The sequence below is a fragment of the Vulpes vulpes genome, chromosome 3 (assembly GCF_048418805.1).
Source record: "Vulpes vulpes isolate BD-2025 chromosome 3, VulVul3, whole genome shotgun sequence".
Lineage (NCBI taxonomy): Eukaryota > Metazoa > Chordata > Mammalia > Carnivora > Canidae > Vulpes > Vulpes vulpes.
This window is the reverse complement of record NC_132782.1, coordinates 40,175,292-40,189,984: the sequence shown is the minus strand read 5'-3', so window position 1 is coordinate 40,189,984 and position 14,693 is coordinate 40,175,292. Positions and strand designations below refer to the sequence as shown.

The following is a 14,693-nucleotide window of genomic DNA, read 5'->3' as shown; positions in this document are numbered from 1 at the left end:
ACTATATTTGCAGATATTGAAGACCATTTTTGGTAATTAAGGTTAAATGAAGTCATAAGGGTGAGGTCCTGATCCAACTGAATCAGTGTTCTTCTAAGAAGAGACTCTATAGCACTCTCCCCTTCCCCTTACATTATGTGTATGTGTTATGTGTGTGTGTGGGGGGGGGGGGGGTATGTGCATATGCATACACACATACACACACACACACACATATACACCTAGGAATGGCCATGTGAAGACATAGCAAGAAGGTGGCCATCTGCAAGCCAGGAAGAGAGTCCCCACCAGAAGCCAGATCAGCCCTCCTAGATCTTGGACTTCTAGCCTCCAGAATTGTAAGAAAATAAGTTTCTGTCACTTAAGTCACCCAGTGAGTCAGCAGACCTTTGTTACAGCAGCCTGAGGTGACTAATCCAGTCTGGTTACTTCAGGTAATGGACTTAGCCTTAGATAGCCCCACAGGCACCACAGATAGAATCAGGACACTGCACTTAGAGACTACAGCTATGGATATTTTGCTCTATTAGGGAAGCTAGGCACAGGATTTGGATGTTTCACAGCTTTAAATGGATTTACCCAGTGCTTTAAATGGATTTACCTAGTGCTATGATGGAGCAAAATTTAAGCAGTATGAAACTATGACTAGAAAGGTCAAGGATAATGTCATGGAAGGCTAGAATTTGAGGAAAGAATAGACACTTGCTAAGGATGGATAGGAAAAAGAGGTTCCTAGGTAGAAAGACCAGTGTGTGCAAAGAATGGAGGCCTGATAGCACACAGGAACTATGAATCATGTACAGTTGGTGTGGGAGAGAGTAGAGTCAAAGATAACCCATTTTTTGGCTTCAGTCACTGGACAGATGGTAATACAATTTATTATATAGGAAATGCTCAAGGAGGGGAGATTTGTTCATAGAAAAGAGCAGGCAAGTACTGGAGTAGCAATGATTTGTTCAGTTATGATAGACTGGGTTTCTGTTGGGAGAGCGGGACAGAATGCGATGCATAGTATGTGCTCAATAATTGTTTGCTGACTATGGATTTCCTCTCTTTGTGTATATTTTCCTTGGTCCAAAAGGTTTTTTTTTCCTCCCTAAATTCATCATTTTTTTTAAATAAAGGAGTATCAAAAAGCAAGGTTACACTAGTTGATCACAATAATCTGTCTAACCAAACAGGAGAGATATCAGCTACAGTTGAGGACAAATATGACAGGAGAGTGATTAAAAATGAGCACACAGGAGTAGGGCGAGATGCCTTTGTGAAAGTGACTTTGTTGGTCATGACCGGATTTTGTATTAACTAGGATAAGATTAGAAGACTAAAACAACAACAACAACAACAACAACAACAACAACAACACCTAGAGTCGAGAGCTTAAGTGCTCCTCCATGGATAACAAGATCGCCAAAATCACCAAAAAAGCCCTTTCTCTGGTTTTGTTCATAACACATCTAGAGCAGATAATCCACACTCTCAAAAGTGGGCAACCATTAAAATGGTGAAGAAAACTATTGAATTGCCCATTAATTGAATTCTTGAAGGAGAGAGAGGGAATGGGTGATCTTTAGCCGAAGGGTCATGAACTATTTGTAGAAGTATCTTGGAAGTCCAAGCAATAAAACAACTCAGTTTTGACATAATGAAAAGAATCATTTTACATTTCTCAAGGTAAGTATTTTCTTGTGTATATACTGAGGACATTCTGCTCCAAGGAGAAAAATAATTATTTTTAAATTTCCTCTAAATGCTGAATTTTCCCCAGATTCATCCCCCAATCCATAGGTATCCTGTTTAAAGAGACATAGTCCTGCATTTATCAACCCTGTAACTGCAAAATTATTTTGTTATTAAGCCTTGGTTTATTCCAAGCCTTCTGGATAATCTCGAGCTGTACTGAACTTGTTGTTTAACTCTGGAGATTTTGTAATAAAAGTTTAATGAGTTACTTATTATTAGAATGTTTATAGCCTTTATTTTAAGGAGAACAAAAATGACGTAAAGTTCTACGCATTTGGTTTAAAACTTATTCAACTCACATATCAGTTAATGGTACAGTGATTTTTTAAAAATCTCTTATCAATATATGTGTCTAAAAGCAATGTAGCCAAACCACAACTTTACCTGAGCCGTGAATAAGAACAAAACTAAGGAAGGACTTCTCACTTGTTATCATGTCAAATCCAGATCTTAACTTTTGGCATTTTAGAATTTGAGCAAGAATTGTTTTGATTGAAGCATTTTGAACAGATTTCACAAGAGGATATATATAAAACAAAGGGACAAAAATTTGAATTTAGGTCCTGAAGGCACTGAGTATTTATTTCTATTTAAAATGCTGACCATATATTCTATTAATGATCATAAATATTAAGAGAACAGACCAAATAAATCTAGTTTATCTGATTTCTGTCTAACTGAAATACTAGGAAACCAAGGGTCACTCACATCTCTAAAAAACACTTTCTTGCTGATATGGAAATTGCCTACACATTTTGCAGATATAGACCAGGTTTTCCAGAAATTATAATATCACAATTTAACCACAAAAGTTTTCAAGTTATAAAAATAAATGGGAAGTAGATACAGCTACAAAATCTGTATAAAAATTATAAGCTCAGCATCACATAGCTACCTGTTCTTACTGAGATAAAATTTACTTTGATTTTGTAATCAGACTGTAACTTCTCCTTAGATATTATCAAGATGGGTTCTGTGAAAAGCATGGCTAAAACCAGAAACTGATTTTCATATTGTTTTTTTGCTTACTTTTATGCATGAATTATTCATTAAATCAATTTGAATATAAAGAATCATCACAGAATTCAGTGCAGTGCTCACATTCTGGAAGCATGTAGAATCAAAGCAGGGTTATCACAAGAGTCGCAAAATATATTAGAACACAGAGCAAAATGACCATATAAAACAAAATAAAATCAAATTAACTCAGCCACAAAATGGAGAAAACAAATGTTTTCCCCAATCTTCCAAGCCTTGCCCCCAAAGAAAAGATAAAATACAATAAACTTGTCACATGATGACGTTTATGCCACATGCTACATGGATAGCTACATGATGCTTCTAAATATTAATCATAAAAGCTGTATTTGTTTCCTTTGTTATGTTTTTAAGTTGATACTATTCTTCACCTTTTGGTAGTTGAGTTCCTTTCTAACCCACTATACCTTTATGCAACATTTTGTTTCTATCAAGAAGTGAGATTATAAGGGAGGTTCATTCTTAAAGACCATTTGAAGACATTTTGCAATATTTGGAATTTGCTTATTTTGTGGCCACTTTAAAAACTAATCTTTTCTTCACATTTCTAAATACATTTCAATGCATAAACTCTACATTTATTCTTACCTCCCATCCATAGCTGGGGTCTTTCAGGTTTGACCTCTGCTCTCCCACATAAGGCCCAAACTTTTCACCTGCTTCAATCTTCCTTTTGGTCCATATTCCTAGTCCTGCTCCAGGCATATTTGACTCTCGAAGTTCAAACTCAGCAGGAATGGGGATATCATCAGGGATGTAGATGGGGGCTTTGTATGGAGAGCCCTCCTTCGGAGTGAATGCTTCGCTGGATGTGGCTGGAGAGCATGGCTCTTGAATATTGAGGGAGGGCGTGCTGGCTACTCCATCTGCATCTGGCATTTCTTCCAAAGGAATTTCAGGGTAACTGCCATATACACACTCATTACCTGTGAACAAATGATAACTTTGTGAATTCCTACTAATATACAAACATCAAAATCCCACAGCTCGGTAGCCACCTTATAATGTTATTGTTCTTTGAAGACAAAATAGGGAAGGCCATTGTTAAAATATGCCCGCATTAAAAATCTCTGTTATTCACAGATGGGGGATTTGGTTTATCTCTGGTGAATCCATAAATCAAATGAGCTAATCTTCAACTGTCAATACTCTCATAGGCCAGCTCAATCCATTATTTAGCTGGGAAACAATCAGCAATTTAATTATTGGTCCGAATAAAGTAGAGATAAGAAGTAAACATATGTGTACCTGCAACACCACAAACCATTCTAAACAGGAGGCGATAACATTACACAATGTGTTGGGAAGTTGTATCATGCAGTGTATCTCAGACTAAGTTGTAGGAGATTGTCAAAGATTCCAAGGGCTGCCATGGACAACAAGGCTTAACTCCGTATATCAGGACTATTTATTGGAATATTAATTTGTGTTTGTTCTTTACCTTTTCTTTCCCATTTCAAACACATCACCAAGTCATTGGTATTCCTTGCCTCAACAACTTATGCAGAGCAGAGACTTAAAATGACTTGAAGCTAGTGATTCCTCTGGACATGTGTGAAAACAAAAACCATCAAAGAAATTAGATGAGTTTTCCAGAGAAGAAAGCAAGATAGAGTAAAACAAGGAGTCTGAACACTCTGCACTGGGGCTCCCAGGACTCCACAAGACAACACAGCCCCCACACTGGAAGTAAATGAGCACACCATTTCAGATCTTAAGATTTTTACGCAATTTGCTGGGGGTTAAAGGATAGTGACTGAGCTTGAATTTCCCACCAGTCCACCAGCTGAAGGGGATTTCAGTTATCTTAAAGCAAATAAACACACGTCTCTTGTCCACAGGGATTATGGACCAAGAGTCATACCTGATTTGTTGGATTTGTAGACCTTCAAGGAGACAACTAAGAAAAATGGGTCAGAATTAGAGACAAATGTCAATCAGAGCCATGCAAAGGCAAAGTAAGTTCCCATCATAGAGTTTCTAACATAGCCTAGATAACCATAAATTACGGATAATGTGGAGGAATTTCGACTTCAGGTTGATGACTAGATAAGATGACCTTTTAAGATGCTACCAACCCTGTAGTTCTACAAACTATTAAAATCTCCCAAGATAGTTTATTGAGCTAGAGGGTAGAAAACCCAACTTCTAGTCCAATTCCTTCTCTGACCTATTACAGAGATCTATTAGAGTCATTAACAATTGTTGATCAATTGTTGACTCCTCTTAAAGTTTTGTGACAGGCAAAGTGATAGTACATGCAAAAGTATCTTTCTAATGAAACGCTTGGTTCCTGAGTCAAATGATAAGACAATGACATTTAAACCAAGCACAAAACCAAACTCCAGAATACAACCTTATTCCTATGAGACATTTGACCCCAACATATAAGCTCATCATCATACAAGTTCATTGATCAAAAATCTTGTACATTATCATCTGTCCTCAAATTGAGTCTTTTGCCTGCTTCAGCATGTCTATTAAGAATACTATTTTTGCCTTAATTAACCACGTTCAAGTTTCTCAAATAACGTGGATATTCGCTCTCCTTCATTCTCTAATCTATTCAGTCATTAAATGCTGTCCATTCTTCTTGCAAGATTTTTACCTTCATCTCATTCATGTAATACACATTTTCATTCCTAAATTCTCTAACAGTCCTCTAAATATGTCTCCAGACCTCTAGTCTCCAACCTCTGGTATCCATCAACACTGAGCCCGTACAATGCTGCTATCTTCTGGGCACACCCATTTTCCTGTGCAATAGCCTCCAATAATTCCCAGTGCTCACAGGTGGTAAAATCCAAACCTCATCAGCTTAGAAAAAAAATTGCTCTTATTTTAAAACCATTCTCCCTTGATCTCTGATTCTCAATATTCCTCAATAGGAGACCGTAGGCCAGAATAAGCTTATCTTCTGAGCTGAGTGAGATTTTCTTCTGCAGTTCTTCTTGGTGGGTCACCCTATCTCTCTCTCTACTCCTCTGCCCATCCAACTTATAATCATCCTCTCAGGTCAGGTTTCAGCCTGTCCCCTCACCATCTCATTTAACTCAAGTGTCCCTCTTCCTTGAGTTCTTACAAAATTCACCTCCAAATCTGATGATCAAATAATGTTCTGCTACTTAGTTAAATATGCATGGATCTGTTATTCCAACTAGGAAATTGGCCCATAAAGGGAAGACTGAGAACTCACAGCTCTTAGAAATTCTCCAAGTGATCTGTATGAAGGTGCTTAATAAATACTTACTAAATAGATAGTTAACCTAACATATAATTTTATCAAACTATGAAATCAAATCAATATTTTTCTACCAAATACAAGGAATGATTTTGACCATAAAAGGCACTTTTAAACCCATAGAAATGGAACACAATGAATTATAAACTTCTCTCCAAACCCAGCATCAAAAGAAACAACTTTAGTAATGTCCTAAAGAAATATCATCAGAGAAATACACTTCAGTATCCAAACGCCCTTGATAAAGTTTATCTAAATCTATCCTTCAGGGAGATTTTGCACTTCAACCTAAAAGCCAAAAGTTCAGTAGCACTCTTGCTACAGATTATATATATATATATATATATATATATATATATATATATATATATATGCAATCTCTCTAGAATTGTAACATTTAACTACTGCAAATGCAGAGTTACTTTACAGATTCTTAAAGGGATTTATCACACATTGTGAAGACTTTGTTTTTCTTGAAAAGTAGGTGCCATAAATTGGAAGTATTGTATAATCTATAGACTTGTCCACTTAAGCAGCAGGAAACCAAAAGGCATCCAAATGAATAGAACTATTTCCTCCAGTAATTATCCATTAAAAGTCAGCAAAATTTCCCCTATTTCCTCAAAGGGTTAAATCACTCATACTGTCAGTTCCATCAAAGTGATCTCAAATCTTAAAAAAAGGATAGAGACAAACCCATCTGGGCCCCCCCACTGGCATAGCTGACCTCATGACCTTTGAGTTACCCACAAACTTTCCCAATGCATAATCTAAACGAGTGCATTTGGGTTTCAATTCTTGTGGAGACAAAGTACACATGTGTGCCCAGGCTGCTGCACAGAAGAATTTGAATTTAAAGCCTGAATGCAATTCTGCTGACAATGGCAAAAAATTCCAATTAAACCTAAAGAACAACTTATATAGGTCACGCAAATCCAGGAGAAAGACTCACGTTCCTATTCATCCACAAGCAGGCATTAAATGTATATGCAAACCCAGGCAATTTGTTTTCAAGCCTCTGTTAATCTAGTATCATCTGAATTAAATATAAAAAGGGCTGTAGTGACAAAAAATAGAAATAGAAAACTGCTGAGTTTTACATATCGAAACACGCAACAATATTTCAATGTAATCTAGCATTTCAAAATTTTCAACAGCAAATGCAGTTTATCACACCACACTGAATATTTGCATAAACCAAAATAAACTAATGCCTCCATGTACATTACTCAAGATCTATCCAAAAAGCTGCTAAAACATTTCATCTAAATGACAAACTACCTCAATTATCCTATCTCCATTAAATCTCTGTTATTGGGGAAAAAAAATGGGCACATTTACAATAGGTAAGTATCAGGTAAGAACTGCTATATACATCAGTGGTCCCATAAAGATAAATAACCCTTGTAACTTCTTGGAGCTGAGCTGCCTACTACTGGAATCTGCTTCATGCATCCTTTAGATGTATCATTAACTGAGTAAGGACAGAAAGACAAGCTTATTGTTGGACTTGAGACAAATGACTTGGCAATGCTCTTGAAAATCAGCCTCTTCGATTCAAGTTTTAAGTGTTCTAATATCCCTGGAGACCAAGCCAGATCACACTATTGGATTGGAGTATATTTATTTCTATGACTCTTTGAATAACTAACATAGGTTTCCACTTGACAGAGTTCCATTCTGAAAGCACATAAGAATCTACAAAGAGAAAACTGCAGAAATAATAGCAAAAATATAATGATAACTCTCAAAGACGTATATCTATGTTTTCACTTTAACACTCTCAATCCTGTAAGGAAGCCACAGCGATAATAATCTTCTACTTCTCAAATCTGGAATCTGATGCTCCAGGATGCTAAACAGTATATCCAAAAACACCTGAGACTGGAAGGCAGGGGTCCAAACCCAACTGTGTCTGTAACTCTAGGCAATTTGCTTTTGTTTTCTAAAGATAAGTTTTAAAGTTTGTTTCAAAACTGTGGCCATACTGGGTAAATAATTTGTTTTCTGCTTTTTCACTTATATTTCATTATGAACACTTAAAAGTTTTTTTAAGTTATTTTCTAAAAATATATTAAGGATCCCTGAGTGGCTCAGTGGTTTAATGCCTGCCTTTGGCCCAGGGCGTGATCCTGGAGACCCAGGATCGAGTCCCACATCGGGCTCCCTGCATAGAGCCTGCTTCTCCCTCTGCCCATGTCTCTGCCTCTCTCTCTCTGTCTCTCATGAATGAATAAATAAATAAATAAATAAATAAATAAATAAATAAATATAAATTAAAAAATATATTTAATTACAGCATAATATTCCATTATATGGACCCACAAAAAATGAACTAGTTGTAATTACTTAAGTTACTTCTAACTTTCTGTTGCATAAACACCATGAAGATAAACATCTTTTAATACAAATATGTATATTTGTCCAGTTTAAGTCCCTTAAATTAGAGCCCTGTAAGAAAACAGTGATTATTGACAGATTGCTTTTTGGGGTGTATATCAATTTATATTTCTATCAATTATCCTCGCATTTATTATTATGTCTTGCTTTTAAAATCTATTAATACAATGGAAAAGATTACATATATTCATAGAAAACAACTATATATATGTAGTTGTTTTAATTCAGATCTCAGTTGACTCCTAAGACTTAATACTTTTGTCATCTGTATTTCTTCTTTTCAAATCATTCTTTGTTTTTGTCCATTTTTAATTGAGCTTTTGTTGATCTGCCTTATTAATAATAATAAAAAATTATCCCTCTGATAGTTTGTGCTACTTTCCCTAGTAAATCATTTATCATTTGGTCTTTTAGTGGGTTTATGTTGTCTAAAAATTTTAATTTTTATGGAACAAAGTCTATTTTTCCTCTGTGATTTTTTTTACATTTTTCTTAGAAAGTCTTTACCCATCCTAAGGAAGAAAAAGAGGTTCTCTTTTATTTTCTTTGAGTTCCATAGTTGCTTTTCTACTAACCTTGGATTACCAATGATTTACTGCTGAGTGAAAAGCAGAGAAAAATGATTTCATTTATTTGAGCTCCTGTGAACGGCAAGCTAGAAAAAAAAAAATGCCATTTCACTCGTAATTCTTTGGTTCTTATTTGCAAGGCTGGCCTAAAATGCCTTTTCTTTTTGTGGGTTTTATATAACTCACCATTTGTTTCACTTGGCCTCTCTGCCTAGTTTAACTGCAAATCTTCTGGGCAGATGCCATTCAAAATCCTGAGCTTCACCATTAATAGCATTCCGTACCCGTCATAATACTTATCGCTCAGCATTATCATTAGTGATACCAGCGTAAATAATTTCCTCTCCACTCTTCATGTTCCTTCATCGCGACAAAACATTTAGCAACTAAATAGACTGTAATTTTCATATTAAAAGCACAGGGACTCAGCCTGACTCTAACGTGAGACTGGTTTCTGCAGGCATTAAACAAGCAATCTCCTCTCTATACTCAGCCCTACACACACATGCACACAATGCACACATCCACGTGCGTTTGCAGTGTGTGCGCGCGTGTGTAATAGCTCACTAATCTTTAAAATAGGCTGAGACAGAAACATGGTTTGAGATCTCAGGCAGACTGGTTGAGATCATAACTACATGAAACAACTGCCAGGAGGAGCCCAGCTAGGGAATTGAACAGATTAGGTAACTCAGAAATTTAGACATTTCCCCCCATTATGTTCCTCATTGCAGTTTTGTAATAAAAACACGAGCAAACTTCAAAGGAAGCTCTGTAGTAAAGGTTAATTGCTACTAAAGAAGAGGGTGGGCCCAAGCGCCAGTACTTTGTGCCCAACTCGCCAGCAGACAGGAAGGATTACACGTGGCTGAGAGCAGAGGATGCGTGCCCAGCTCTAGGAGGAGCCCAGGCGCTGCCAAACCTCAAAGGCCCACCAGGGACCTCCTGGTAGGCCGTGAGCACAGGAACAGGAGTCCACGAGTCGGGGCCTGCTAGTGGCGGGCCAGGGAGGGGAGGGGGAGGACACCGATTTCCTTCCAGAATTCAAACCGGACATGCTCTTCTTCCCTTGTTAGGACAATTCCAGAGCAGTTACAGCAGCGGGTTGGTGAGCAAGCAGAGGGCCAGCTCTTCTGCACCGGTGACACAACCAGTAAACGTGTGCTGGGCTTGGGGACAAGGGTGGAGCCCAATGGTGCCAGATGCACAAACAGAACAAAGAAGGAGGCGAGGAACTGGCCAGCAGAAAATTCAGTGAGAATGGCCCCAAGATCATGAAATTTGAGATCCCAAATGAAAGGAAGAAGGGAAACTAGTAAAAGGAAGGAAAATGAGTTTCCAGAAAGCTGACTTAAGCTGCCTTTGAAGGACTGCAGGAAGGGTCCAGAGGTACAGGTTTGCAAAAGAGAGGCATCAACTAGAATGGAAGGCGATGCTGATGGACGCGGTCTTCAGAAGGTGCTGCCTCCAGAGAGGGCTGAGAAGAAACCAGAGCTCCCTCGGAATCTTTTGACACTGACCTGCATTTGGAGAATTCGTGTCTCCAGAGACCATTATTTTGGCGAGATAATCTATCAACATGGTTTGGCACATGGAATTTTTTAAATGACCTTCTAAGCTTCCTTGCTCCTCAAGTATTTGCTACTTCCTTGTACCATGCTATTCCATTTCTTTCTTATGGAACTTTTTCCCCCAGTGCTTCCTAAAAATATTTCATTTATGGGCTGTCAAAAAGACCAAAAAGTATGAAAGAGTGTTGGGAGGCCAGCAAGGAAAGTGGCAGAAAATACCACATGAATTGGAAGCAACGGACCCAAATCAATGAGCAAACATTTATCTTGCTCATAGGATTGTGGCACACCTCTTGCTTGTCCTGTGGCTTTTAAATCTGATTAAGAGTTTCTCCATTCTCCCGGGAATTTCACAGACATTGCACCAAACAAGTATGGTTTGTGAATTAAACTGGTAGCTTCTAAGCTATTATGAAATGGGTTTGGCCACTTTCAAAAGTTCCTCCTCAGAGGTGGGACTAAGCTTATTCAAAAGGGTTATAGAAAGAAATCGCCAGAAAATTCATAGTTGAGGTACCAGTAAAGCCTTTCGGTATCTACTTACAGATGCTAAAACAGCTAAAATAAAGACATTAAAGCTCTGTGAGCACTACCTCAAGGAAAAACATGGCCTGGTTAATGTTTGGCTTATTCAGTTGTCAGGGAACCACGGTCGCCAATACCCACTGGAATGCCCAGGTAAGAACAGACTTATCAGAGATCAGATAGGGGTTCTTTTTACGTTATAACTATGGGCCTCAACTTTCTTTTAGCAATACAAATTTTTAAGAGACTTTTGGCAAGCTTTGACCTGATGGCTTTTCTCATAAACTTTTTATATCCCCAAAGTGATTTTCCTTCAGATTCATTTAGGGTAAAACAGAAATGCCCTGAAATTATGGTGCAGCAGACTGGGTGGTTACTCCTCTAGTCTGAAATGACCAGAGTACAGCCTTTCAGTATTCAAGCCATATCTACAGTAATTATTTGCCAGCGTATCTAAAAGAAGGCAGGCATTTCCTGTTGCACACAAATGGGACACTCTTATCTAAATGACTGTTTAAACAGGTATTTAAGAAAAGACTATCACAGGCAGGAATTTACTGATGACGGAACACATTAGTTTAGGGCTGGACACATTAGTGGAGGACTAACCATTGTCAGGAAAGGAAGCATATCAGCATCAGGAAGGTATAGAGAATATTTTACAACTCCTGCATGGGTCAAGATGGGGGGTTGTAGACCACGCCATTTGCAACTGGGGAAAGCAGGAGGGACACAAGCCCCGATATGGAGATCCGAATATGCCTCCAGCGCCTGGGGCCACCTTGAGAGTCAGAGCGTGAGAGTCATGGCTCTGTTTCCCTATCCAGAGAATAAGCACGTTGGACAAGTTCAGCCCTGGGTTCAGTTCCCTCAAGCAATCCTGACTCTACGTAATAAAAACCAAAGGATGGTCAAGGTCTGGTATACCAAAAGCTTATAAAATAGATTTCCTAAAAAGACACTCTGAGAATTGGTTTAGTCCCTCTCAACATGTAACCTAGGAGAGACTGTGCTCTGGCTGCCTAACTGTGCTCTAACCAGTGAAACTGGAATTTATTCCCAGTAGAGGCTTATAAAACTGGGCTGTTATTCTCACATTAAGTAGACTGCCCTCTGGTGAGGACTGTGGTTTACGTGTGGGCAGAATGTGTGGTTTACTACCTCTAATTTGTTTATGTTGTTGATGGTGGTTTCAGAAGAAAGCAGCAGCCCTTCCCATGCTAAGGAGTGACCTGGTTTTCTTCCTTAAAAGAAGAAGAAGAAGAAGAAGAAGAAGAAGAAGAAGAAGAAGAAGAAGAAGAAGAAGAAGAAGAAGAAGAAACAGAAATGTTTAAGTGGGGGAGGGGAGCATGAGGGCGCATTACTGTGCCATTGCTAATGGAGGAGCAACTGGGATCCCTTTGACCACAGCTCTGCTTCATTCAGCTCTGCATGTGAAATGAGAGCCCCAACTTGTTTATTATAATTACCTAAGTGTGGCTTGGTGGCTTTTGGCAGAGATCCTTCTTGCCTCCAAAAGAAAGACCATAGCTCAGGAGCTACAAGCTAGAGGAAGGCAGGGATTTCGGGGGGAGGGGGGGTGCAGAGGGGGAGTGCATTTTGTAGCGAGGAGACTGAATTCTAATATAAACTGGGTGAAAATATTCAAAACAACCCCAAAAAAGATGAAGATCAAAAAGCAAATGGGATTGGGCTCTACTTTCTACCATAGAATAAACAGAGATAGGTGTGTAAGAGAAGTGAATAAACAGTTTAAATGTAAGTTCACGTTCATTCTCACAGCTGACTTGACGCAGACTCTTCCCTATGACCACAAACAGAAGAGCTTTCTTATAGCCAGGAGTTCCACATAAAGAAAGGAGACTAATTATGCGTGTCTGGCAGAAGAGGGAGTTGTAGCCGTGGCTTGCTGATAAAAGGGAAAGTGAACAAGCAATAGAACACTAACCTAACCACACTCTTGGTTTGATAAGGAGCAGAGAGTGCCCAAAAGAATGGGATTTTGTTAGAGTCTCAAAATTAGGTTTTATTTAAAAAATGAACAATGGTCCTTGTTCTCACAGGGCTTGGTAGCAAAGACAACAATGACTTCTGACCCTAAAGTGATTCCATGGGGCAAGTTCCTTGATTTGGCTAATTTCAGTTTGGACTCTGGCCCCATTGCCAAGACAGTGTCTTCAGTGTCAAACAAGTTTAGATGGTTCCAAAGAGTTCAATTTTCTGCCCCCATTGTAAGCTATAAAGGCCCCCATATTGAATTTCCCACCACTACATCATATTAAACGTAAAATCATTCAAAACCATGGGGATGGATGGAATGTCATTGAAAAACATAAAAGAAGGTTGGGGTTTTTTTTTTTTTCATCTGAGAAAACATTATACACTTTGGTAAAAAGTGTTTTCAGAAAAATATGAACAGATGTGCTATGCATATGTGTATACATACACTAAATAGCACTTACGATTGGAGAGGGGGTAATTTCAACATTGCTAAGTGGTAACACAAGCTACGTATTCAAGGGAATGATATAATATGACAACTTCATAGACTACCAAACTATGTATGGTCTCTGGAAACTGTCATTATCAACATGTACAATAACTAGTAGCATTAGGTGGTCTGTACAGTATCCTTCAATGTCTAATTGAGTCACACAGTCTAAGACACTTGACGGGCACCAGGCACTGCCTCCTAATGAGAACTGACTTTTTTAAAAAAGGCATTCAGGACCTCTTCTATATAAATTACTATCGTTTGCAGCAAGAGAGGATTATAAATGTTTGCTGGCAAAAAACTAAATTTATTTACAAACTGGGTCTAATTTATTTATGGCTCCAGTACAATCGGCTTTTGTCGAAATATTTATGTTATCTGTACTTCTGCCTCACTAAACTCTACCACAATCATAAACACTGTTGAAAAATTATTTGCAGTTAGCAGGATTTAAACTACCCATTATATCACCAGCTAGTGCCAGTAAACTTTTGCACTGGTTGATAAAGTTTCCTCTGTGGAATAAATATACATTTGACTTTCAAAATCTTTGGTGGGCTCCATACTATGAAAAGTGAAGGATTAAACAGATGCCCCAGACTTTACCAGTTTTGTGTAAGTGCTCCGATTGCACATTCCAGTTGAAGTTCGGACTACAAAAGTGCCCAGATTTCAATCTTTACCTAGCACTAAAAGGAGAATTAGACGATTGTAGTGTAGGGCTGATAGTCTTTGCCAAAGATGCTACTCTTCACTGTTGTTCACTTATCCAATCCAGAGTGTTATTTGGCACCATGTTGTGCCTTGCCCTGTGCAAGTTGCTAAGGCTACATATACAGTTGGGTAAGATGCATTTTTCTGCCCTCGAGGCTCTTAGAAAGACAGAAATGGTAATAGGTATGTGACAATGCAATCCAATAAGGTGTAAGTTGAGGTTAGGAAGAGTGATGAATGTTAAAAGTTGAGTAGAAGCACCTGCAATTGGGCGTGCCAATCTATAAAAACTCCTAGCCTCAGATTGACCAAAACCAGGTATGTGCTACATTTTTTTTTTTTTAAGAATGAGTCTCTTCATTGTTTGATGAAAATGCAGTGGTCACGTACATGTATTT

General features: G+C 38.2%; 1 protein-coding gene across 10 annotated transcripts in view; it reads right to left on the bottom strand.

Annotated features, from left to right (window-relative positions):
• The window catches only part of MECOM (MDS1 and EVI1 complex locus), a 553,599-nt gene that overhangs the window by 279,754 nt on the left and 259,152 nt on the right, over positions 1–14,693 (bottom strand). For all 10 annotated transcript variants that reach the window (XM_026007720.2, XM_026007722.2, XM_026007721.2 and 7 more), the window contains exon 2: positions 3,370–3,707. In XM_026007720.2, the coding sequence (XP_025863505.2) occupies positions 3,370–3,707 (338 nt within the window). The remainder of the gene's footprint in view (positions 1–3,369; positions 3,708–14,693) is intronic.